Source organism: Leopardus geoffroyi, chromosome A3 (assembly GCF_018350155.1).
Source record: "Leopardus geoffroyi isolate Oge1 chromosome A3, O.geoffroyi_Oge1_pat1.0, whole genome shotgun sequence".
NCBI lineage: Eukaryota > Metazoa > Chordata > Mammalia > Carnivora > Felidae > Leopardus > Leopardus geoffroyi.
In genome coordinates, this window is record NC_059336.1 from 73,003,552 (window position 1) to 73,031,527 (window position 27,976).

The following is a 27,976-nucleotide window of genomic DNA, read 5'->3' on the forward strand; positions in this document are numbered from 1 at the left end:
CTCCAGGTAAATGTAAACTAAATACATACTCACTGATACTGGCTCTGGGTTACAAAATATACGCGTAAGCATACCCTGGTTATACAGCCGAATTCAACTGAATAAAGCTTCTTCTTTTCCCATTATCCAGGCAAATGCAAGAGTTACCATGACTGATGCCAAAGACTTTTGGCTCTGGTAGTGGAAACTGGGAAGCAATGGTGAAATGAGGTAAGAAAATCCGGGGCCAGAAGGTGGACCCAAGTCATCAACTGCTCTTCCCAGGAACTTGCTCTTTTTGGATAAGTGCTACTCATCCCTAATCCAACCTGCTGCCATAGCCTACAGCCCCCTCCGCCTGATTCTGAACCCCACTCAGGCTGGAGCAGATGCACACACCGCGGGGAGCCTCATTTGCAGGAGATGAGTGTTCCCTTGCTCTATTTTAATGCTTGCTGCCGGGTCGGTGAAGGAAGATTTGCCAGAAATCACGGAGAAGAGCGACAGCCAAGCTTTCTCAAGCAAAGACTAGTCAGCCCACAACAGCGAATCATGGCTTGCACAGTATTTAACGGTTCACGTAAACAAGTTTCTCCCCTGCCTGCATGCACTTTTGGAGCCAGCTCCGGCAGACGTGGGCAACGCCGGGGAGGCCTCCTGCGGGGCTCGGCGGGGACGCAGGCGGTGCAGTCTCCGGCACCAGAGCCAAGGGCCACGGGGAGGCTCTGGGAACCGCCCTTCCCGATCCCCAAGGACAGGGTGGGCCTTACTAAATACCCTGCTCGGTCCGATAGCAAAGACCAAGTTCAAATACAAAACGTCCAGCCTGGGGCGTGTCCGGAAAGGCCGCCCAGAGATCCGGCCAGCAGCCCCCACCGAGCCAAGCAGTCGCACCCGCTACTTTGCGGAGCCGAGCCGGGTTACTGCGCCTGCGCGCTTCGGCTCCGCCCCCACGCCGCTTTCGGAGGCCTAGAGCCTGGAGGCCGCCGTCGCTTAGCAACGCGGGAGTCACAGTCGCGGCTCTCCACGCACCTCTTTCCTAGCAGGGCTTAGTGCCTGATCTTCGCGTGAGGCTCCTCGCTGCCTCGTGTCAGGCCGTGGGAGCCCATGGAGGGAAAGGAGGATAAGCGGCAGTAAGTGCTGGGGTTTGGTTTTCTATTTCCCCTTACAAAAAATATTTCCCTCCTTAGGGGACGGTGAAGTCAGACCCGAAGGGGGTGGGGGGGGGTGGTTCTCAGGCCATCAAAGCTTTTCCTCTTCCATCCTACCTCTCCTTTCTAGTAGTTGAGCGCTGACAGTGATACTTTTTAAAACACACTGTTTACTGGGCACCCACTGTGTGTCAGGCACCTTACATGCATTACCTAGCCTAAAATTCTTCAAGTCCTGTCGAATCATCCACTCCTTCTCATACCCCACAACTAAATTATTAGCAAATCCTGTAGGCTTTATCTTTAAGATATATCCAGAATCCACCACCTCCACTATCACCCCCACCCTGGCCCAACTACTGCTAGCATCTCTTACCGGGATGTTGTAATGTCTCTGCTGCTCTCCTTGCCTCTGCAGCGTCCTCAACACAGTAGTCTGGTCTTTTTTACAACGCAAGTTAGATCACTCTTCTCCATTGGCCATTGTAGAGTGAAAGCTAAGGCCTCTGCTGTAGCCTATGGGACCTGCACAACTGCCCCTCTTCCTTTATTTGGTCTTCTCTGCTGCTTATCCTCTGACTCCAGTCTGCTCCAGCACATAGGCCTCCATGCTATCATCTGCAGTAATTCTCAAGTGCGGTCCTCCAGCCACATCAGCATCAACTGAGAAGCGATTAGAAATGCATATCCTAGGGGCACCTGGGTGGCTCAGTCGTTAAGCGTCTGACTTCGGCTCAGGTCATGATCTCACCGTCCGTGAATTCGAGCCCCACATTGGGCTGTGTGCTGATAGCTCAGAGCCTGGAGCTTGCTTCGGATTCTGTGTCTCCTTCTCTCTCTGCCCCTCTCCTGCTCATGCTCTGTCTGTCTCAAAAATAAATAAAAACATTAAAAAAAAATTTTTTTTAAAAGTATATCCTTGCAGGCTCCCCACCACAGACTTACTGAATCTGAAATTTGGGGTTGAGCACAACAATCTGTATTTTAACAAGACCTCCAGGTGATTCTGATGTACCCTAGATTCTGAAAACTATTGACCAAGGTGTTACAGCTTAATATGACCTGGAGCCAGGAGTATTTGCTCTATGTTCGTCACTAAACAATGGTTCCCAAACTTTAACCTATATAAGAATCTCCTGGAGAGCTGGTTAAAACAGTTTCCCAGGAAACCTGCCTCAGGTTGGGATGGGGCCAGTGAATTTGTACTTCTAACAAGGTAACAATTTATGTCAACGCAGCTACTCCTGAGACCACACTTCGAGAAGCACCACCTTCGAGAAGGACAGGTGCTTCTGCTGCAGTATTTTGGCAATTACAGTTCACTCTGCTAGAATGCTCTTCCTCAAATATCCTCTTAGCTTGTTCCCCTCTTTCCTTTTTTCAGTTGCCACCTTCATAATGCAGCCTCCACCCTGTCTAAAAATGCAGGCTCTCTCCCACATACATACACTCCTTTTCCCCATTCCCTGCTTTATTGGTGTCCTTAGCACTTAATCCCATGTAAAAGACTGTATGTTTTACTTATTTGCTTTCTCATCTGCCTTCCCTCACTAGAATGTAACCTCTGTGAGGGCAGGAAGTTTTGTTTTGTTATTCCTTTATCCTCAGTGCTGTGAACAGCACATAAGTCAATAAATACCTGTTGAAAGAATGACTTACTCAACGTTATTGTCACATCTCTCATAATAGGTATTTTTGCCCTTACCATGCAAATGAGGAAACCAAAGCTCAGATAGTAAATGGCAGAGTTGGGATTCCAACCCAGGTTTGACTTTCTTCACTGCCCATTAGTGTTTTTGTGTTTCCTTCTGGTAAGAAATTACTACAAAATCATACAGTTCATGTTTATGTGTTAACCTATAGCTACTCACATCACAAATACTTTAATTGAACGAATGCATACATATGTAAGCGTGTAGCCACAGTCCTTGTTCAAGGACCTGATGGCAATACAAGTGTACTGCTGAGTTACAACCATGAGAAGCAGATAGAAAAAACTGACATCAGAAGTCTATAATAAATCAATCATGACCTTTGAACAAACACTTCTGTCTCTGGAAAGGTAATAGAAAAAGCCTTATAAATTATTTACACTTTACCAGTAATCAGTTTTTCCAGACCCTTTAAAGAGGGCAATTTTTGTTGGGATTCAGGGAACTAGAATCCAAGGGTGCTGAATATTGTTTGTATGTGTATTGGGGTGGGGGTTGGGAGTATACAGCTACACTCAGCCAGACTGAAAAACAATTCCAGTTGGGGCACCTGGGTGGCTCATTTGGTTAAGCATCGGACTCTTGGTTTTGGCTCAGGTCGTGATCACTTGGTTCCTAGAATCAAGCCGAGTCAGGCTCTGAGCCTGCTTGGAATTCTATCTCCTTCTCTCTCTCTCTCAAGATAAATAAATAAACATCAAAAATAAAACAAAATACAGATGCACCAAAAATATGCAAATATTATCATGGCAGTCCATTTACCTGTGATGAACAGGATGCTTCCCCAGGTGGCTATGTAATGATGAATGAAACAGTCTTTTCACCTTCATGGAGCTTACTGACTAGTAAAGGATATTTACAGTGCTTACCACAAACAAAAATCTAGGTACATAAATTATAAATTGTGTTATGAAAGAAAGTACTAAAATAGAGACTACATAGGGCAGGAAGCAGGAAATCTAGGAAAATCTTCTGAGGAGATGGCTCATAAACTGAGACCTGATTGATAATGGACCAGTCCTGCAGGGAGCTGGGAAAGAGCTGCCCAGGCAGAGGGGAGAGTGTGTGCAAATGCCCTGAGGGGGGAAAACTTGTGCTTCCAAGAACTGAAAGTAGGCGGGCTGTCTGGAGAAGGGAGGGGAGAGAGGTCTGAGTGCCTTTGAAGAGATTAGTTGGAGCTGGGTCACATGGCCTCAGAGCTATGATAAGGAAGTAATATTCACTGTAAATGCAATGCAAAGCTATTTGGTGTTTTGTTTTTGTTTTTGTTTTTTAGTTTATTTATTTTTGAGAGAGAGAGAGACAGAGAGAGAGAATCCCAAGCAGGCTCTGCACTGTCAGCATGCAGCCCCACACAGGGCTCAGTCCCACCAACTGTGAGGTCATAACCTGAGCTGAAATCAAGAGTCCGAGGTTTAACCAACTGAGCCACCCAAGTGCCTCTTCATCTGGGGATTTTAATTGAAAAGATGGACCCAGCCTTGGTTTGAAGTTAAGGTAGAGATTATATTTTAAGGGCCAAGACTAAGCAGAATTACTGACTTTGTCTATAAGTTTGGAATTCTATTTATTCATCTTCCATGGGTCAGGACTTTGATTTTAAATGCTTTTATGTAAAAAAGTATTCACATTCATCTATTTCATCCTTACCATTTATTTTCCCAGTATGTGAGATTTTAAATTACTGCCTTTTATAATGTCTATCACTCTTTATTTCAAAGGAGAAAAATTCTATAAATTCTTTCTAAACATTTTTTAACATTTAAAAATTCAATAACGTTCATTTTTTTGGTACCAGTGTAGTTATTAAAAGCAAAAAGAGATGAGATTGAATTGACTGATCTGATCTCTATACAGTGTTCTTTTCCTGAAAAGATAAATTATAGTGGTCATTTGTAGCTTTTATAGGTTTGCCAAGTGAACTTTTAAAGTTAAATAGCTGTCCTTGTCTGGGTAACTGATTTTTACTAAGTAACTTTTAAAGAAGATGAATTAAGATTAGCATGTAACTTAGCTACATGAATGAAACTGCAAACATGATCTGTAACGTTATCAAATCACTATTCATTCTTTACTCCAAGCAAATCCAAGTCTGTATGTTGCACTGGTATATTGTTATGAATAATCATTAATAACACAAATCCCTTTATCTCTTACACGAACTGAAATGAAAAGATACCCGTCCATATTTTAATACTCCCTTATAACTATTAATAAAACCTAAATTGTCTTGACTGATACTCGAAATATATTTAAATTTTATTTTATACAGTTACGACACAGTATGGAAATGCTCACTGGGATAAATTATTTGCTATTTAATTCTGTTTTTCAGACAGCATAAAAAAATAGAAGATGCTGGTATAGAGTATGTAACTGAAAAAAAAGAAGAAATCAAATATGACGAAAAACCCGGGAAAAGTGTACAACGTTCAAAACCATGTGTCGGGAGAGGACGTGTATATTATGCAAAATTCATTCATACAAATGCAAGAACATTGAATGAACCAGTTCCTTACATAGATCCCCAAAAAGGGCCAGAAAAACAGGTTGGATGGATGTTCCTTATATACAAATACAGATTTAGATTCAGAAGCTGTTTTGCAGGATAATTTAGTCACAGACTACGTAAAGGATGTGACATAGCTCAGACTAATACTTCTTATAATCCAGTAGTTAAAAGCAGTAACCTGGGACTATTCTTACAGATAACTGTCACATACAAACAATATATAAATAAGGAAGGAATCCAAATAATTGTTTTTCTAGATTGGGTCAGATTATAGCTACTTAGTAGTGCTTGGCAGATACTGAAGAAATCGATAATATTGTATTTGTGTCACATATTCTAAGATAAAAATTTCCCATGATACTCTGTATAAAATAATAGCTACCATTTATTTAAAGTGTATGAAGTGCTAGGGATGAGCTAAGTGTTTATATAAGTTATATAAGTTATATACTTTAATCTGTGTGATAGTTTCTAAGAGGTACTATTGGATAACATACCACAAAGAAGTAAATGAAGATATCTGAGATACATTACAATGTTACAGTTGTGTTTCTGACCCTGGACTGTTGGTTTAGTCGAACCACACTTTTATTCACTGTTATACTAAATATATTCCATTATCTTTTTTCTTTAAAGTTAGGCTTGTTGAGGTATAATTTATTGTATTAGTTTCTGTTAATGATGTTACAGATTACCACAAATTTAAACACTAGTTTAAAGCAACACCAGTTTATTCTCAACATTTCTTGAGCTCAGAAGTCTAAATTTAGTCTCATTGGCTATAAGCAGGGCTGGTTCCTTCTGGAAGACCTAAGAGAAAATCCACTTCCTTGCCTTTTCCAGCTTCTAGAAGCTGCCTTCATTCCTTGGCTCGTGGCCCCTTCCTCTTCAAAGCCAGTAGCATGGCATCTTCAAATCTCTCTGATTCTCCTGCCTCCTTCTTCCAAAGATCCTTGTGATTACATAGGGCCCACCTAGATAATCCTGGTAATGTCCTTTTCCCAAAATGTTTAATTTGGGAAAGCTAAACATCATAGCTGCAAAGTTCCTTTTGTCATTTAAGTTTATATGCAGTTGTGATTTAACTTACAACTTAAATGGAGATTTCTTTTAATGACCTGTCTTCACCTCTGTAACATCAAATATTCTTGTCATAAAATACATGGCATGCCAGGACACTGTATGTGAATGGGAGATCTTCTTGGGGCAGGAATTCCTGTAGTCAAATATGCTTTAATGTCATGTAATAAATCTTTACATGGGCAGTTTTAAGGCTATTTTGTTTTATAAACAAGCAATTTGGGATTTAAAGATATTGATAGTCCAGGCCTACACTGGGGAAGTAAGTCTAGTGCATAAATCCAGGTTAGTGAGGTTCCCATGTTTCTTACAAAGTTAATGAAAGACTCTCCTGAGCTTTTTTATTCAGGGCTGAATTAAAACCCAGCTGTTAACTGAACCCATCCTTACCTTGGAGGTACTAAGAAAAGAAGTCGGTTTGAGAAGAGAGATATAAAATGTAAAAATCTCAAAAGTTAAGCCAACTACTTTTCTCTTACTTCTAGTTTGTAGGTGTCTTGGAAGCTGCTGTCAAGATTGGGCAACAGAGTAGCAGAGTTGTAGGATTCTTGTTATTTGGTGCTAAAGGCTACATGAGTCAGAGGCCTGTAAGAGAGGGTAGAGGTAGCGTTAAAGGAAGGAAGAGGATTCATAGGAAAGACTGCTCCTGGGTATGAGTGAGGAGGTACAAAGGAAGAATGAAGGTGCATCCCAGAATTACGAGTGACTGTGATTTGGGCATGGAGTGAAGGCAATGGTCCTATTTAAAAAACAGAACAAGAACCTTAAGTGTACTCAATTCCACATACTTGAGTAATGCCTCACTCTCCTCCCAATCCTGTAGGGTACATAAGGAAAAACTCACATCCAAGACCCTTTATAGAGAAATATAAGGTTATCTGTACACTTTGTTCCTTTATTTAAGATGACAAGTTTCCTCTTAAAGGTTAGTTGTTTTTTGTTTGTTTTTAATTAACTGGTTCGTAGTAGTACTGGCTTTAAAACAAAGATGAAGAAAATAAAGTTGTCTAATGTTTAAATGGACTGCTGTCTTAGGTATTTTGCTAATATCTTACGAACCTAACACCAGGTTGGTTGATTTTACTTATTTACAAGATATTTAAATAAAACAATCACACAGTTCGACCTAGGGACATAAAATTGGAGCTTCCAGAAAATGTAAAAAGGAGCTGTGGCTCAATCACTTTCAAAGAAAATAGTTTGGTGGTCTTGTGTTTTTAAATACTGGTATTTTAGTGGCCCTTGGTAGCTCAGTCAGTTAAATGTCCGACTTCGGCTCAGGTCATGATCTCACAGTTCTCGAGTTCGAGCCCCACGCCGGGCTCTGTGCTGACAGCTAACAGCCTGGAGCCTGCTTCAGATTCTGTGTCTCCCTCTCTGTCTTTCCCTTCCCCCTGCTCACGCTCTGTCTCTGTCTCTCAAAAGATAAATATTAAAAATATATGTATTGGTATTTTAAGAGATTATGCTAGTTATTATTTTCAAAGTGTATGTTTCAGAGCATTAGCCCTGCCTATGTACTCAACAAAATAAAATTCCAAAGTCAAATACATTTTGGAAAAGCTGAATTTTTAGATCTTAAAACTTTACAAATCACATTTGTACATAAAGGCTCTAAGAAATCCTGTGATAAACTTATTTAACTTCTCCCAATATTTCCCAAATTTATCTAACTTTGGAATCTTGTATATAACACCTATTAATATGCTAACAGAACTGGTATTCCAAAAACACAATTCAGGAATAACTTTTATCGGTGACATGACCTGCTTAAAAAGAGGTATTGTCAGCACTCCTGGTCTCCACAGCAAAATGGAGAAGAGCATAGCTACGGTGTAACTCCCAGTGTTTCCCATAGCACTTCATTTTGTTAAAGCCATTGAACTCTACTAAGAAAGCGTGTGATTCTCTAAAAGCTGTTGTCAGAAGTCTGCATTTCCCTAGGAACCCATGAAGCACGATTTTGTGATCTCTTATGAGCAGCCATCTTTGCCACACTGCTGCCGTGGAGGTCTGCTCCCCACCTCTTGCATTCTCTTAACCGGCTTCTCCAGGGTGCCCCCATTGCTTTTACTACTTCTTCCCCAAAGATTCTCCCTTAATTTCCCAAAGAATGAAAAGTAATTAGTGTCTCCTAAAGCACTTCTGAAGGCTTAGGGATAGCAGTAATATAACAAAGATTGTCCCACATTGGTTTCCAATGTGGCTAAGGAGCTCACAGTGTAATGGCCAACAGGCCTTCCAGGGGTGGGGATTAATGGGAGCCCTCTCCTGAGGAATCTCCAGATGTCTCCTTACCATGGAGCTCCAATGACTGTGATCCTGGGGCGGCAAAGGAGGCAGGCCTTGGGCTAGAAGGGAAGACATCCTCCTTTCTCTGTATTCAAAGTTTTGAACTGACAGCAGCTATCCTGTTAGGCAAAACCCCTTCCACAAGCCACAAAAGATGGACTGACTCCTGAAGTTCAGACAAAGCAATCACAGTAGAGGATTTTTCCTGGTTTGCCTTGTTTCATCATAAATAACTCATGTCAACCCCTCACCATCCATTTCAAGTGATGGTCCACAGAGCAGTAAATTTTTATTAGTCTTTTACTTCAGCGTGAGGCAAAGGGGGGAAAAAAACAAGCTTCCACCTATCCCTTTAATCTTATAATCTCTTATGAGCAAATGTTGGACCAAAATGGTATGCACATGTGCATGGGCCCATACACACTCTCTCTCTTCCAGGAACAAACCAGACTTTTCAGGCAAAGGGCAGGCTCTCCAGAAATAGAAAAGAGAAAAACAGCATTTTTTTGAACTGTAGGATTTCCTTCTGCTGAAGTGAAGATTCATCCAATTTATGACACTAATCAGAATACCTCCACCAACTCTGAGGTCTTCAAATCATCAGTCACACTTTGGGAGCCATTGTTCATTCTTTGCTTTATATTTTGTGAAACTAAAGAGACCATTTTGGCAAAGTTCTAAAGTTCATGCTTTAAGGAGAACTTTTGCATTATACTCTTGTTCAAGAAATGATTGAATGCTTCCAGGCATGTCCTAGCAGTTTGTTTTTCCCAGAGTCAGTTATCCAGTAACCTGGGTGTTAGTAAAATAAATTTCTGATCAACAAAAGAAGATAATACACAGTGTGCTCCTTAAAACCTTTTTACAGAAGATCTTTCTCAAGATACTTACTTAAAATCTCTTTATTGTTACATTGTCACTTCTCAAATAAGTTACGTAGGTGTGTGCTTATCTGGCTTTGCATGCTACAGCTTTTTTTTTTTTTTTTTTTTTTTTTTTTTAGAGCGAGAGAGAGGGAGCGCATTAGAGTGCACGTGCAATGGAGGGGCAGAGGGAGAATCTTAAGCAGGTTCCATTCTCATCACAGAGCCCTATGCAGGGCTTGATCCCACGACCCTCGGATCATGACCCGAGCCAAAATCAAGAGTTGAACACTCTACTGACTGAGCCACCCAGGCACCCCTCTACAGAAGATTTGATAAAGCAGTGTAGCACAGAAGTTAGAGGCATGCGGAGATGGGGGCAGGGGTCTGACTTGGACAGCTGTGCTGCCTGCTAGGGATACACTTTGGGGAAGTTAATCTCCCAAAAGTTTTCTCATCTGTAAAGTGGGTATATCTACTTGCAGAATCGTGACAAGGCTAAGGGAGAGAAGGCCTATAAATTTTAGACCTCGGGGCATAATAAGCACTATGATAATTGTGCAGTGGAGGAGGGCTGCAAGAAGCAGGCATTCTGACAACAGTTAGATGTGACTATTTTCAGCCAGATAGTGAGAAGACACCATCTGTTTAGTAATCTGTTCTAGAATTCCCAGGATCGACATCAAGTAGTCTTAATTTTGATAATTCACCTTTCAGCTCTTTCTGAAAAATGAGGTATTAGCCCATCTCTCCTAGTCTCCAAAATTCCCTACTTCCTAAATTTCTTTGATCTCTGCAATCTTATTCATTACCCCTGGTTACAATTTGTTATTGGCCTAAAAACCGGCACTCATTTAAAGTTGCCAAGGGAGGTCTAGCTCTCTCTTTAATTAGTCAGGGCTCAGTTCCCTCTTAGGTCCCCGTTCATCCTGTCTTTTTCAGTTGACGGTAATTCACTTAACGAAGAACCTAAAGTTGAGTAGCTTTGACTTTCAGCTCTGAACTGTGTACTCTTCTCCAAATTCTTAGTCCTTCTGTGATTTTTTTGATGTAACAGATTTTTTTTCTCACAGAAAACCCTATTTTTTGCTGCCTTTGGCATATTTCATGAATTTCTTCTATCTAAGCTTCTTGACAATCTCCTGACAAGTTGACTCCATGAAATTATTATTTTTTAAAATTTGATACTGTGTACCTCTTTTACACATGCCTGTCTTTTTAGAAACTAAGCTGGGAGCTTACTCCCTATAGAGCCAGATAGATGTTTTCAAATGCCTCTTACTTTTTATATCAATGTAGCTTCAATTGCACTGTCAGAATTTTACTTATTTGAATCTCATATTCATCCCCCTTGAATCATATTTTTAAAGCCTCTGACTATAACATCATGGTTGATTTTTTAAAAGCCTGATCTCTTTACTCAAAGCCCAAGGTAGGTGTCTGATTATACCCAAAGTTACTTTCGTTGTCTAATAATATCCAAGAACTCCTGGTTGTCACAGTTGTTTTCTCTCAAGGTTGTCTCGGGTCTAACTGATCAACTAGATTTAAAAAATACATATTTAGTTAGCATTAAGTGGAGTAACGGTTCCCCTCACTGTTTTCACAACTTCTAAGAGATCAGATTGTAATATGTACTAATGGAGAATCGATCAATTCTCCCTTTCCCGGGTACCTAAGGCAGGTTTTACCATCAAAAATTCAGTAACATTGGAGGTATTTTTCCTTTGAACAAAGTTTTTTTCAAACTGAGGCATTAGTGAATTATAAATCAATGTGGGTTGCAACTAGCATTGTGAAATGAAATAGAAGAGATAAACGATAAAATAGAGAAATAGTCAAGCATATAGTAAGAATAAGTGTTGTCTTGTAAAACTTAGTTTTATGTATGTGTATGCATTGTGTGCTCTTATATGATATGAGGTATATTTCATGGTGTTGATCACAGACTAAAAACTATGAAAACCACCATCTTAGATGATAATACATTATTTGTACTTTCATAATGAAAAGTATAGAACATAATTTTTAGATTAAATCATATATACACATGTATATACATATATATAATAAAATGGTAGTACAACATATAGAAATATAACTACTTGGTTGATTTTTACCACTCCATCTGTTGATAGAAAGTACCTTAAGAATTTAGCAGCTATATTTTAGCTAAAAATACATGATAATTCACTTTTAAGTACCATTTAAAAATTTAAGTCCTTGAAAAAATATACTTATTCCTAGATTTCAGAATTCCATTTCGTACTAGAATATCCAAAAGCTTATTGGATTGAATTACTAAATATTCACAGATATCAAGCAGCATATGAAAATGTTCTACAGTATCCAATTTTGTGTTTCCAATTTTTTTCCCTTAAAGGGTGACTGGTGGTCGCACAGTAAAGGAATGGAACACCCCTTCCAACCACCTTATGATACTAAGAGCACCCAGAGGAGTGACTTTCAAAAACCAACATGTCCATTGGTTTTGCCAGTCAAACAGAGCAAGTTGCAAAAGCCTTCTTGTGGAATAGGTAAGGTTAGCTATGATAAAACCTCTTTCCCACTCTCTGAGGTTATTCCGCTCTCAAATTAAAATGCATTACATGTACTGGCACCTCCTGAACAAAACTAAATGAAAGAAAAACCCAACACGTGTAGAGATGACTGCTGTGGAGGCAAAAACTAAATTTATAAAGTTGAACAGATCTTTTTAAACCACAGAACTCTTAAAACTCTTATTGTAAGCATAAGCATAATGCATTCATTCCAAGAAAAAGACTAAAGAATGCTATGTCTTCCCCACTTACTGACCACCTCACTCTTTTTCCAAGAGATTATTTCACAGGACTAGTATCCCACCACACATTGTAGGAAATACTATTAACATGGACCACTAAAACATTGTCAGATATAAAAGTTATTTACCTGACAGTATCATAATAATAACCTAAATCTTTCACATTTAATCAAGTGGTATCTGTTTCCTACCATATGTCTTAGTCATCTCTACTGCTGAAGTAGATTTAATAAATGTTAAAGAAATGCAAGACCAAGTCAAAACAATATAAAAGTTCATAAGCTAAACTTCAAATAATTTTCTGAACATGACAGTAGACAACAAAGGATTACTTTTAGTAGTCAACAGGCCTATTTTAGCCTCTGTGATCTGGCCAGTGTAGTTAAGATACAAAGGGCAGGTAGACTGAAGGTCAGGATATTGGAAAATAGTCATATTCAGCATGATTTCCACCTCAAGGGTGGTAGTTAATGGAGAGAACTGTTAGATAATCTGTAACATGATCTGTCCTTTAGAAAGGTAATGAAGTTTTCACTTGTGATTCAAGATGGCAGACTGAACACAAAAATCTAAATCTCCCACCTCCCAAGAGTCTATTCAATGACAACAAAGCAATCAACCCATAAAGATGAAGAGAATGGAAAGAAGAACTTTCTGTGGTGTAGGAAGGAATGAAAACTTGCTGATAGATTAAAGAGAGCAAAGAAAATACAGAGGGAAATGCAGCAAAGAGCCAATCTGCCTGACAAAACCCCAAAGTAGCTGTAGGCTCAGTCAACAGGCATAGCAGAAGGCAAGAATGAAGGGTGAAGGGGACAGTCCAAGGGTTACTTAAAAGTCTATCTTTTATTTATTTATTTTTTAAAAATGTAAATGTTTTTATTTATTTTTGAGAAGAGACAGAGCATGAGTGGGAGAGGAGCAGAAAGAGAGGGAGACACAGAATCCGAAGCAGGCTCCGAGGCTCTGTGCTATCTGCACAGAGCCTGACGCGGGGCTCAAATCCACAAACTGTGAGATCATGACCTAAGCCTAAGTTGGATACTTAACTCAGCCACCCAGGAACCCCAAAAGTCTGTCTTTTAAATAACCACTCCAGTCGTGAACACTCTACTCTATGCCAACATTAAGACTAGTTGAGCCCAATGTCTAACCCAGATGTCAACTACCACACCAGTTATTTTTTTTGTAATTCAAGTTCATCTCCTATCCTAGTCTTAGTTTAAGAATGGACAGCCAAAGTACAATTATGCAAAATTATTCTTTTAATGTTTACAGGGTAAAGTCAAGGAATTATCACAGAGCATAAAACAACAACAGCAACAACAACAAAATAAGAAAAATATGAGAGAATAAAAGTAAAATGGAGTATCAGTCTGGGAGGTCCAACTTTTCTGGAGCTCCAGAAAAGCAAAGAATAAAAAATGAAAGTGGAGATAATTATCAACACATAACATTCATTGAGCACATCCTATTTTCCAGGCACTTTATGGAACTTTCTAAATATTTCCTCATTCAATTCTCATACCAGCCCTCTGGAATATATTAGTATGGTAATATTATTAATACTCTCAATTTTCAGAGAAGAAAGCAAGCACAGGGTTTAGATAACTTGTCGAAGGTTACATAGCAAATAACTGCTATTTGAACTCAATCTACCTATAATTCTGTATTCTACCAGTATTCTACACAGCCTCTAGACTAGGAAAATTTCCCCATATAAAAGAGAGGCATTGGAAGAGTCTAGAGAGTGCTTCCAAGTATGAAGAGGAAAAAGATACAAACTATACACCGTTATGAAATTGAAAAGCAACAACTATAAAAAGAAGATTCTATCAGTTCCCATAAAGAGAAAGAAAAATAAGTCACCATCTAAGAAATAAGTATGGAATTAAGCAGCACTGATGCAAAAGCACAACAGAATTTAGGTCTTCAAAGTTTTCAGGGGAAAAGATTTTTTTCCTCAGGAAAGAGGATTTATTTCACACCGATACTACAACCATTCTTTTTCAAGTGGCACCAGGTATTGAACACACTGAGAAAGAAATGTAGTCCTAGCTCAATATTTGGCCCTTAAGTGAATAAAATTCACATAATTATATCATAAACACTATTTCATAGTTTTCAGCTTTTAGCATCACATAGACAGAATATGGAAATACTAAATGTGGTTACAGAACAGAATTGTGTTATTAGCCTTACCAAGAAAAGCACATATCCGGTTGATAGAAGATGGGAAGTATAAGAGAAAGGTGCTAATATCTTATTTAACATGAGTATTCAAGATACTATCCTAAACGGGTGAATCAAGGAACAGAAGTATAAGGTTGAAGTCAAAAGAACTAGAACAAACTTATCTCTCTAGCTCTGGCCTTTCTGCTGAACTTTGAACTCCTATCTAGCCACCCACCTAACATCCTTTCTTGGACAGCTCATCTCCTTTCAAACTTACGATGGCTAGAATAGAATCGTTCATTTTCTCCCTTCAAACCTATCTTTTCTTTTCTTTTTTTTTTTTTTCAACGTTTATTTATTTTTGGGACAGAGAGAGACAGAGCATGAACGGGGGAGGGGCAGAGAGAGAGGGAGACACAGAATCGGAAACAGGCTCCAGGCTCTGGGCCATCAGCCCAGAGCCTGACGCGGGGCTCGAACTCACGGACCACGAGATCGTGACCTGGCTGAAGTCGGACGCTTAACCGACTGCGCCACTCAGGCGCCCCAAACCTATCTTTTCAATAAATGCCACTTCTATTCCCCCTCAAGTTTTGATAACCTAGGAGTCATCCCCAAACTCTCTACTCTCTCTATCCAATCCATCAGCAAATCTGGACACCTCTATCTCCAAAATATACTCCAACTCTTCTTACCAATGTCATACAGCTTCTGTTTCCCCGCTTCCTCTCTTTCTCCAAAATGTTTTCCACACCATTGTTAGAAGGATCTTTTAAAAACACTCATGATATCACTTTCCTCCCTGAGATCCTCCAGTTACTTCTCATGGTTTGTAGAATCAATTTCAAATTCCTCACCATGGCCTACCTGTCAGTCTAATCTATGGAATCAGTCTGTCTCCTATTGCTCATGACATCATGATGGGGGATTTTGAGAAGGGGCATGTAACTCAGGCCAAGGAGGCAGAAAATGTTCTCTAAAAGTCAAGGTTGTTTCTAAACCAATTTATGCCTGTGTACTTGTTATTGTATTTCCATAACTTAATATTCTTATATATCAAAATCTGAGTACTAGAAGACTTTGTATAAAACACTCAAAGTTGAATACTTTGGAAAGGCTTGCCAAAAGGTCACTAACTTTTGCAAGTGCTAATTAGATGTAGACAAAATCACTATAAATAAGAGGAGCTGGAGTGAATTTTTTAAAATCTTAAAGGATTCTGTACACATTTCATTTCAAATGTGTCTTTAACTTTCCAATCTGTTTTATGCTTTCTTTTTTTTTTTTTTTCAACGTTTATTTATTTTTTTTTGGGACAGAGAGAGACAGAGCATAAACGGGGGAGGGGCAGAGAGAGAGGGAGACACAGAATCGGAAACAGGCTCCAGGCTCTGAGCCATCAGCCCAGAGCCCGACGCGGGGCTCGAACTCCCGGACCGCGAGATCGTGACCTGGCTGAAGTCGGACGCTTAACCGACTGCGCCACCCAGGCGCCCCATCCAATCTGTTTTAAAGAAACAAACTAGAAAGGATATATTAGCGATGTGGTTTGTGACAGAAACACAAAGTTCAATTCCAGTCAATGGATACTTCTGCAAAGGAAATGCATTGGCATTCCAACAAAAATGTGGTGAATGAACTGGTGAGAATAACTAGTATCTAAGTTTGGTATTTATAATTTTCTAGGAGTCTTTGTTTTAACTTTTTTGGTTAAGTAACCAGTCAAGTCCAGTTCTTTCTCATAAGGAGTGGTTGCTTCTACTCTGGTTCAGTATGGGACATGGTAGAAGATGTCACCAGAGAGCTAGGCTTTGTTCTAGAATGACCAGGCAAGGCCCAGCCATTTCATAAGAGATGCCCCCAACGTCAGTACCTGTGGTTCTGTTCTGCCAAGCCAATCTATTTTCCCAGAGTGGAATCCTCCAAATCTCTCCCTGGAGAGGGGAACAAAAAATCTGGGAATTTCTCAGATAGTCCTCTCTTTGCAACTTCACCTTGTACCACATGCCGTGATCCCTGTCCTTGAGATATCTGATACCTGCATTTTCTGAGCCTTACTGGGACCGCACCCCATCCCCGTAAGCACTTAGTTTCCAGCTTTTTGTGGTCTACTCAAGTTAATTGCCACTTAACCATCTGCTTTCCGGCTTCCAAATTTGTTAAGCTCTTTGTTCTTCTTTGGTTCTCTTTTTTTCGAAGGATTGAAGCTCTTTAAATGTCTCTACTATCATTGTACTGGTGTTTGGGGAGGAAATAGGGGGAAATGCATATTTTGAATTTGCCATGTTTAACTGGAAATCATGGTCACTTTATCATCATCCAACACTCACTCTCAGAATTTAATACTGATTTAGCACTTACAGTGGTTTAATTGTAGACTCATTACTTAAATTTCATCATTTTATTTACTCAGTTCATGAAGTGGGAATAATAATCCCTACTTTGCAGGATTGTTATGAGAAATAAAAATATGTGAAGCGCCTACCACAACGTACTATGTGCTATGTTGGTACATACTAGACAACAAAGGAAGCTATTTCTATTATTAATTTTGCATTGTACTAAGTTATGTGTTTAGTTGGAATTTAGCTTTGAAAACAGGTGTGGAAGTCTCTCTTTTCCCTTTCCCCACCCTCCCTCTCCCTTCACCACCCCCCTCCTACTCCTCATTCTTCTGTTTCTCAGTTCTTTTATTGGTATTTCTCATTGCCAAATTCTTTACTGTTTCCCAGATCATAGTACGATACCCAGACACAACAAATGTTGATTGATTAATGATAATTACATACTATTCAACAGATTAAACTAAAGACATACTGTAATTTAAACTAACATACACACTATAATATAGGCCTGCAATTTATTCATATTTTAGATGGTGTTTGGGTACTAGTGAAAAGGGTTCTTAAAAGAAAATATTTTAGTTTAGCATTTTAAAATGTGTATATATACCAGTTTGTACAATCCAGATTTACATATATATATGTATATATATGCACGTATATATATGCATATATATGTATATATATATATATGCATACAGACATAGAAAATGTGTATGTAAACATGCATAATACCAATTAAAAGTCATCTCCTGGTCATTCTGTTCCATCAGCCCACTTAATTACGCTTGGTCTTTGGCATTTCAGCAATGTCATCTTGTGCTGATAATGAAAGTGCCCTTTATTCTTGTACTACCACACAATTTCCTGGCCGCCATCCATGGTCATTTCAACAAATGGCTATGCTCCATCATATCTGAGTCCCTGTAAGAATAAGTGTTCACTTTGGGTTTTTGTAATAAAACTTTATAAATTGGAAAGGCTGATATAATTTGTGAAGGAAGTCATTTACACTTAAATGAAACTTTGGCTGTTTATCAACCGCTTGCTATTTTAATGTTTTTCTTAATTGAAATTCAGATTATTATTAAAAATAATTTTCTAAAGTAGGATTTATTTTGTGTTGCTTTATTTGTCCCAAGGTGTAGCTTAATGATTTCTTGCCATAGATATATTCAAGTTTTTTTTCACTGTATTTTGAACATCTATAGTGTTATTTTTTACATTAATATTTTTATATAAGATCAAAATAAATACCATTTAGAAGAATGGAGTTTCTGATAGAAAAATATTACTGATGAATGTTTTTTAAGCAGACACAAAAAGTTAAGATTTCTCAAAGTAAAAGCTGCTACATTCCCACCAATACAAGGATTAAGTTGTGTGTTTGAATAAATCCTGGCTTTGTTGATAAAATATAGACGGCTAGACACCAACTTGTTTTGTGTATCCTTGTTTAGAAATTTTCTATTTTAATTAGATCAAGTTTCCAAGAAACAGAGAGGGGATTTCAAACATTCTTCATGGACTTTGCCTTATGTTTTGTAATCCTCATATAACAAGGCTTCTTTTAAGTAATTACTTTGGGTTCAATTTGAATTCTGAAGTAGAATAACCACTAAGAATTTGAATATCTTCTTTGATGTTTTCCTACTTAGATGTTCTTTACTATTGTTGGTTTGTTTAAAAGTCTCATATATATGCATAAATGCATGGTAGTTATGTCTAATTTTAATAGATATAACGTCTGGGTAAGGAATTTCTCTGATAGCTCAGATTCCTTTCCTCTCCCTTTATTTATTAGTCCCCATAAAGAAGTGTTTTTTTTTAAGTTGTTATTTTTAAGATTCTGAGAGGTTCTAGATCACTACTTAAAAGATAAGTCATTATAATTGACTTAATTGACTTCCTTCTGAAGTATTTCTGTTGCTTAATTGCATAACAAGTCACCCCCAAATTTAGTTGTCTCAGACAACCATCATTTTATTTACTCATGATTCTGTAATCTGGGCTAGGCTCAGCTGGGCAATTCTTTGGCTCATCTTGGTGGTGGGCACTGCTGTGGCTGCATTAAGTTGGCAGGTCATCTAAGGACTAGATTCAGTTAGGAGGCTGTAATGACCAGGCCTCTCTTTCTACATGTGGTCTCTCCATGTGGGTTCTCCAGTAGGGTAGCTGAACTTCTTACATAGCAGCTCAAGGTTTTAAAAAATGCAGAAACAGAAGCTGAAAGGCTTTCTTAAGGTTTATGCCTAGAACTGGCAGAGTGTTACTTTTGCCACGTCCTGTTGGTTAAACCTAATCACAAGTCCAGCCCACATCCACAAGAAGGGGACTGTACCAGGATATGAGTAATGGGAGACCAATAAACTATGGCTATCTATATAACAGACCACTACAACATCTCTAAATTGTTCTTCCCATGATAGTATAGGAGTAGCCAACTCTTCACTCTTCTTTTGTCAGAAAATGTCTTTAAACTGCCCTCACTCTAATGAGCGAAAGTAGAGCTGGGTGTACAATTTTGGGTTTGTGGTTATTTACCTTTTGTACTTGGAGGATATTATTCCATTGTCTTCTGGATCCTATTGTTACATCAAATCTGCAGGAAATCCAATTGTTAATCCTTTGAGAGTAATATGTTTCAGGATAAGATTTTTAATATTTAAAAGGGGACTTTGTACATAGAAAGAATTATTTATAGTTACTTATGATTTAAATTAATATCCCAGATTTAATATTACAAATGAAAAATATTTCTTTCCTTAAGCCTTTAATTTTTAAATATTGTTTCGCTGTCATTGCAAGGCTCTTTGTTTTTAAGGGTTCTGTAGAGGTGGGGAGAGAAGCACGAAAACTGGGTAAGTTAAAATGTCACTTTTCTTAAATAAATACTCCTTGGGTTGTTGTGAGCTTTTGGTTAATTTCCAGAGTTTTTTCATCTTAAGTTTATTTATTTATTTTGAGAGAGAGAGAGTGCATGCAGGGGAGGGGTGGAGAGATTGAATCCCAAGCAGGTTCTGCACTTGTCAGTGCAGAGTCTGTTGCGGGGCTCAAACCCACGAACCATGAGATCATGACCTCAGCTGAAATCCAGAGTCAGAAGCTTAACCAACTGAGCCACACAGATGCCAATAATTTCCAGAGTTCTGAGAAGTTTATTTTGATTCTTTTTGTCAGAGTTCTCATTGCTATTATGGAGGAGCAGCTTTTCAAAGGCTCTTATTCTGCCATTCCCACTGATGTCCTATACCTTTCAGTGTTTGGGTTAAAAATGTTTCCACTATTTATTATTTTTGTCTGGCATGCTGTTCACTGAACAGGAGTCCTAAACCTTGATGTAATCACGTTTTATCAACTTTTCACCTCTGGATTGTGCATTGGGTATTTACGAAGAGTTTTCCTATCTTTAAGTCACAAAAATATTCTACATTTTCTTCCTTGCTTTTATAATTTTACCTTCCATAAATATGTCTTTAATCCTAGAGTCTGTCTTTATGTGCAGTGTTAAATAGAGGAGATATTCCATTTTTCTCCATGGAGAAGTATCCTGGATGCCATCTACTAAGCAATCCATGTTTTCCTTGTTGCTTTGGACTTCCTTACTTGTATGTTACGGTTCTCTTATGGGTCTGCCTCTGAGCTCTCCATTATGTTCCTTTGGTTAATTTTTAGGACTTGGATCAGTACTAATGTATTTTAATTTTCTGAATTTTTAGCTTGTCTTAATATATGATCAGGAAAATACCCATTCTTTGCTTTTCCTTTTCAAAATTGACCTCTCTATTTATGGACTTTTATTTTTCCATTTAAACTTTGGAATTTATGACATTCTTCAAACTATCCAGGTAGAATTTTGATTGGGTTGTGTTAACATTATAGAGTAATTTAGGAAAATGGTCACTTTTATAGTAACCTACTATCTCATCCTATCTAACAGAGTGGGAAAGTCTATTCAGACTTTCTAAAAAAAATTTTTTTAATGTTTATTTATTTTTGAGAGAGAGAGAGAGGATGCACAAGCAGGGGAGGAGCAGAAAGAGAGGGAGACACAGACTCCAAAGCAGGCTCCAGGCTCTGAGCTGTCAGCACAAAGCCCCATGCAGGGCTTGAACTCACGAACTGTGAGATCATGACCTGAGCCGAAGTTGGACACTTAACCAACTGAGCCACCCAGGCACCCCTATTCAGTTCTATTTTTATGTCTTTAAGAGAGTTAAATTTTTTTTCTCTGTGGATGTCTTGCAAGTTAGTTGTTAGTTTCTAAAACCTTGATATTGTTCAGTTTTTGTTCCCACAGAGAACATATTTTTTGTTTTCTTATCTAGTAGATTATGGTTTTGATTTTTATACACTTAACTGCTTACCTTCCCATATTCTTACTCTCATACTTTGTTGATTCTAGTGGTTTATCCATTCAGGTAATCATGTTACCTACAAATAATGACAGTTTTTACTCTACTTTTGCAATCATTTTACTACTTTTTTCATATATATATATATATATATATATATATATATATATATATATATATATATAATATTCTCCAGTATCTCCATTAATATGTTAATAAACAGTAGAATTTTAGTTCTGAGTTGTTATGGGTATACTTATTTTTTTTTGTTATTTAGTCCATGTCTTTTTAAAGAAATAAAAAAAAAATTGTTATTTTCTTCTATCTTATGTACTCTCCTTGATTTATTTCTATTCTTATTTGAGTTCTTCCTCTTGGAATTTTTTGAGGTTGATCTGTTTTATGGGGAAATAGTCTGAGGACTTACTTGCCTCCCAATATTTTTTTATTTTGGCTTCACAGTTGAATGACTGGTTGGTTGGATATAAAAATTCTAGGCTTGAAATTCTTTTCCCTTTAACATTTTACAAATATTAATTATTATCTTGTGTCCAAGATTGTTGCTGTGAATTTTAATATAGATCTGCTTTTTCCTCCTTTGTAAGTAATCTACCTTCTCTTTTTCAAAGCATTTAGAGTTTTCTTTGCTCCAGATAACCTTATATTTCTCTATAAAGGGTCTTGGATGTGAGTTTTTCCTTATGTACCCTACAGGATTGGGAGGAGAGTGAGGCAAACGAGAGACCCAGGGAGCAAAACTTGATGAGGGACTCAGTCCCAGGACTATGCAAATGCCTCCTTCAGTTTTACATCCCATGGGTCTCACTTGCCTCAACTTACTCCTGGACCTGCCACCCTGCTTGGTAATTTGTGAGCCCTTTCAACCTGAGGTCTTTGGTCTTTCTTTAATTCTTGCATATTTATCATGTTTTAAAAATAGGCTCCAATGTGGGGCTTGAACTCATGACCTGAGATCAAGAGTCACATGCTGCACCGACTGAGCCATCCAGGTACCCCTATCATCATTATTTCTTTAACCGTTTCCTTCCCTCTGTTTCTTTACTTAGGTCTCCTGAATTCTACTATCCATTCTTTTATATTTTAATTTCTTTATCCTTTGCTGCTACCTTTGGGAGAGTTTGTCTTTCCAGTTCATGAGTCTTTATTGATCGCATCTTTTTTAATTTAGTTATTACATTTTCTTTGATTTCTGATATTTACATGATTCTTTTTTTTTATTGACCTCTTCTTCTTGCTTCATATTAATAATACCTTCTGTGTCTTTGAGGATATTTTTTATGCTTATTTTAAATTCTTGGAGAACTAGTTCCAATTACTCTGCCTCACATAATATATGTTTTAAATTTTGTTGTCTTTCTTTATAGTGTCAGTCTAGTTTATCTTAGGTCATGTTCCTCAAGGGGTCAACAGCCCTGTGGGGGAAAAGTCTAAGGACTAGGGTCTGGCTTTGTGTGTCTCCCAGTGAATTTAAAGGAAAGAAAATGAGGGTGAAGCTGGAGAGTGTCAGACCCCATAAAACCAATTTTGACCATTTCCATTTGCTGTCCCTGTACTAGGCCAGTTCTCTAGTTAGAACACCACACCTCCCCCCCTTACTTTAAACTCTTATAAAGAGGCATCACAAGAAAAGATAATCTCTTAATGTTTTCAACCCTACCAGTACTGATGGTTTCTGGGGAATGGTAGCAGAACAAATGCCTAAGAGGACAGCATGCACCCATTTTCGTCAGCTCCTTACCTGGAGGGATTTCTGTCCTGTTCGAATGTTACTAAGTTGACAACAGATGGCTAGGTAGTTGCCACCAGTTTCTTGCCCCTGAGGCAAGCAATGATCTTCCCAAGGCAATGTGGGGGGAAGTCAAGAGCAGGTTTTGAGACATCTTCCCCACTTATTCTCTCTTGCCCAAACCTGACCTTCCTACCATCCAGCCCAAGTTGCCACCAACCCTTCACACCAGTCCACTAAAGCCTTTGGGTTTCTCAGAGTTGATAGTTCATCAGTCCTGCTTCTTCTCCCTTTCATGGTTTCCTCTTTCATCAAGATACAAGACCCTCTCTAATTTGATCCAGCATCTTTCAGTTCTGGAATCATATAATTATCTGCATTTTAGAGAGGAGGGAATTGAATTTCAGTGAAGGAAGTGATTTGTACACCACTAGGAAATGTGGTAGGGCTAGAATTTAAGAACATGTCTATCATATCCCAAAGCCCATGCTTTGGACACTCCATTAACCCCACCCGATGAATCACTGAATTTAGAGCTGTTTCATTTTTTTCAAGAAGTTATCAAACTATGTTTCTAAAAACACTAATGTTCTGTGAGCTGGACCATGGCATTCACCCAAAACCTGGTAGTCTTTTCCCAACTGGTAGAAAAAAATATGTATAAGTTATGGTTAGAATTTTCTCAATGTCATAGTTGCCCACACATTTTTAATAACTCTTTGGCACCTGCTGTTCCTTAGTGCACTAACAAATCCTAAAAAAAAAGGTAATGATTAAGAAGAAATGCATTTCGAGTAACTTACCGCAATTAAAAATAAAGAAAATTGGGGCACCTGGCTGGCTCAGTGGGTTGAGCATCTGACTTTTGATTTCAGCTCAAGATGTGATTTCATGGTTCATGGGATTAAGCCCTGCGTTGGGCTCCATGCTGACAGTGGGGAGCCTGCTTGGGATTCTTTCTCTCCCTCACTCTCTGCTCCTCCCCATTCATGCTCACTCTCTCTCTCTCTCTCTCTCAAAAATAAACTTAAAAAAAAAAAAGAAATCAAGAAAATATTATCAGTTAGCAGTTTTTCCCTGGTAATGAGGAAAGATTGCCATTTCATATAATGTAATATGTAAATACTTAAAGACTCCTCATTCCTGCTAGTAAAGTTAGTTTATATCAATGTCTGAATTCTGAATTGAATTCATGAAAGCTTAATAAGTATGAATTTACTAACATATTTCTCCTTCTTATATATTCTCCCTAATTTTAAAGACAGGATTTTTAAAAAATTAAATTTCATTTTTTTAACAGTTAACACACATGCATATGATACAAAATTCAAATAGCACAAAAGTATATACAGTGAAAGTGAATCCCTATCTGTCCCCAAGTCACCTAATTCCCTCCCCCTGTAGCTATCACTTTATCAGTTTCTTGAATGTTATTCCAGAGATATGGTAGGTGTACATAGACTCTTATGTATCAATTTTTTATAAAAGGGAGAAATTTTTAATTTTTCCTTGACATAATTTTACCTCACTAAACTGAGAGTTGCTGTGACCCTTGTATAACCTTGTGTGCTAAAAGTAAAAATAAAATGAATTTTAAGAGTTATGTAAAATAGAGAGAGACCAATATAATGAACCCCCTATATACCATTCACCCAGCTAGAAAGATTATTTAAAAGTGATTTTTAAAAGGTTTAACACTCTTACAAGTTTTCAGAATGTCTGTCAATGGGAAATGAAAAGAATCACGTGTTCAGCTACCACTACAGCAGCCCTGGGGTTTTCCAGTTCATTCTGTTAGTGCTAAGTTGGGAACAACTCCTGCATAAATTTCTCATAGCCTTTCCAGTAGTAAAAATATAAGTTGACAAATGATTTGTACTTACACTTTTCCTAAAATTTTGGTTAGTATCTGGGCAAGAAGCATATCTAAAAGACTTTTTTTTTAAAGTTTTATTTATTTACTTTGGCGGGGGAGGGGCAGAGAGCAAGGGAGAGAGAGAATTCCAGTCAGGTTCTGAACTTCAGCGCAGATCCAAATGTGGGGCTTGAACTCACAAACCATGAGATCATGACCTGAGCTGAAGTCAGATGCTTAACTGACTGAGTCACCCAAGGGCCCCTCTAACAGACTTTCAAAGCCATTACTGCATTAATATTAGTTTTAGAATTTTAGTAATATTTAATATTAGTTTTAGAATTTAATAATTCACATATGGGGCTAAGTTGATTGTTTTGATTTGGTTCTTTTCATGGAGAAAGGATGATGCATCCATTATACTTATCCATACCTAAAAGAATTTACTCTTATTACAATTGTTGATAAAGCATGATTATGAATATTGATTATATTTCCACATACAAATCTAATTTTTGTCCTGACTTCACACAATCTTTTTTTTCGCTCAGTTCCACTTGCCTCTCCTGAAGCATCAGCAGAACTTCAAAAGAATTTTATAGAACACATCTCTTATTTACATCAATACGATGCTAGGAAAAGTCCCAATGAGCCCATCCGGGGAAAGGTGAGTATTCAGAATCAATTATTTAATATTTTAGGATGGGACAGATTTATGGCAGAACGTTAAGCCTTCTCAAGTCATAACCATCTTTCTAAAAGTCTAGTTAAACAAACTAGCATGGCTGATAGGATAAGATCTCAACAACATGCCATGGTTAAAACTAAGGAATGATGTCAGAATTTTGGATCACAGTCTTTGGAGTTTGGTTTAAATTATTGTAATCATTCACTTGAGGTAATATCAAAGCAGTTTGATAAGCTTTTGGATATGCTCATGTGGGTGTGGCAGGGGAATGCATGTAAGATTTACAAAGCCAAACGGCAATGTAATAGTTGCTGGATTTTTTTCCAACTGCAAATGTTTGTTTTCATATTTCACCTTAAGTATTTTGTTGAAAACTAACAGGCGTTTGGGATACAGTCACAAACCCTTAGGTCTATGAACCACAAGTCGCCCTATAGAGCAAGAAATGAATTTGATATGATTAGTCTTAAACAATCCAACTGATAGAACTGTTGAGAATGAGAAATGAGATTCTGCTTCTTTGACTTTCTGCGTTTCCTTTCTCGTTTATTTTCTGTCATACCCTATGTTATAAGTGATTTAAAAGTTTCACTAATAATGATTATGCCGCTGTCTTGGGTTTGGAGTCAAGTGACAGCCAATGAAGAGGCAGAGAAAGAAGTACCTGCCTTGCCAGGACTTGAGCTAACACATGAACTGAGTTCCCAGCTGCATCTTCCAGCAACTTGCGTGCCCTGGTTAATGTCAACTTTGTTTTCCTTTCCAGCGACATGGAGCTTTTGTGCAGACAGAGATAAAACCAGGGAGTAGGCCAATAGTTCCTACGGGAACAGAGGTATTACGGAACGCTGCGGGGTCATGCTCATCAGAACAGTCCAAAAAAACAGAGAAAGGAAACTCAGCGGAAAGCAAAATGATCTCACCAGGTCTCTGCTGACAAAATTCCCCAGAGCTGTTAGAGACTGAAACTCACTTATCAGAAACAGACGTCAGAGGGGCAGCCAAGGCATGCCCCAGAAGTCCTGAGAGAAGAGAGAAGGCTGCAGACACCTTCCAAATAACTGCAGTAAATGCTCTTCTCCCCAGGCATGATCCTTTAAATCCACCAATAAAAAGCCAGAATAAATCAGGATAAATTACCTTCTTCAGATGAAAATCTAATCCTTGGAATGTAGACAAATTTCAGAATCACCATACAAGCCCTCACAGTTGCTTGTTCTGTTATCAATAAACTAAAGAAATTCAATTTACATAAATGGGAAAATGAAAAAAAAGACAATTAAAATACACCAGAAATTTAAGAGTGGTCTCTAATGAGTGGTGGGCTATGAGACATATTTTTGTGTTATATTATTTATAAACAAAACAATTTTGTTTTGCATAAAAATGAACATAACTGACAAATATAATACTTTTAGAGGAGAGGCCCTATGAGATAGTCATTCTCTGGGATCAAAGCAGGGTTGGATTTTGGTTCCACCATGTATGACTTGTGTGACCTTGGGTGAATTACTTAACCTCTCTAGACTTCAGTTTCCTTGTCTGTAAAATCAGGATAATAGCAACTTCTCAAGGGTTAGTGAGCATGAGATTATGCACACTGATCGGTAAGTGACCAATGTAATTACATCATCACTATTACTATAATTAAAATTTCCGTTTAAGGATAATGTTCTCCTATAACCTTAAATTTTCCTCTTTATTCTTAAACTTTTAGTCCCTCTATATACAATTAAGAGTGTGAAAAATCTAAAAACATTTCTCCTGGTACTAGTTACACATACACACACACACACACACACACAATTAATTCAAAGACATTTGGCTACCTAGAATATAAAAATATTTCTTACATTGTTTTCTATTTTACTTAGAACATTTCTAGCACTAACTCAATCTTTGCTTTTTAGATGAGTTTGGCGTAGTTAATTCTACCAGCTCTTGTATTTGGCACATTTGGTGTGCCAAAATGTGTCTATCAGAAGCTATGTTCTATTGCACACAAGTGGAAGTAGGTGGAATATCTGTGCCAAAGGAGTATTTATATGCCCAGCAAATTTCCCTGGCAATATATCAGCTTCACACTGTTATCTGTAGTGTTGACAAAAAAAAAATATAGGTGTATCTTTATCCATTTCTCCTCCACTAAAGAAATTTTAATAGACTGCAAATGAATGGATGCCATTATTCTGTATTTGTGTATTGGGGACTTTCTGTTCTTGCAATATAGCAGATTAAGGGTAATAGTGAACCCCTTTCATTACAAACACCTTGAAATGCTAAATAAAATGAAACAAACACATATGTAGCCAAGTGCACAAAACAGAGAAACCCTCATGTTCCAAAATAGAGAACTTGCTTATTTGTGTATCAATATATTTCTTGAAGATCTTTTGTCAACACGTGTAGAGTATGTCATTAT

General features: G+C 38.0%; 1 protein-coding gene across 1 annotated transcript; it reads left to right on the top strand.

The window, feature by feature from the left end:
- The first annotated feature begins 110 nt into the window (after window positions 1-110).
- Window positions 111-26,702, top strand: CA3H2orf73 (chromosome A3 C2orf73 homolog). The gene is given in 5 exon segments (XM_045446056.1): window positions 111-1,112; window positions 5,178-5,391; window positions 11,973-12,126; window positions 25,418-25,533; window positions 26,321-26,702. Coding segments are annotated over 5 exon segments (879 nt in total). The 5' UTR covers window positions 111-1,086; the 3' UTR covers window positions 26,690-26,702.
- Window positions 26,703-27,976: the final 1,274 nt, after the last annotated feature.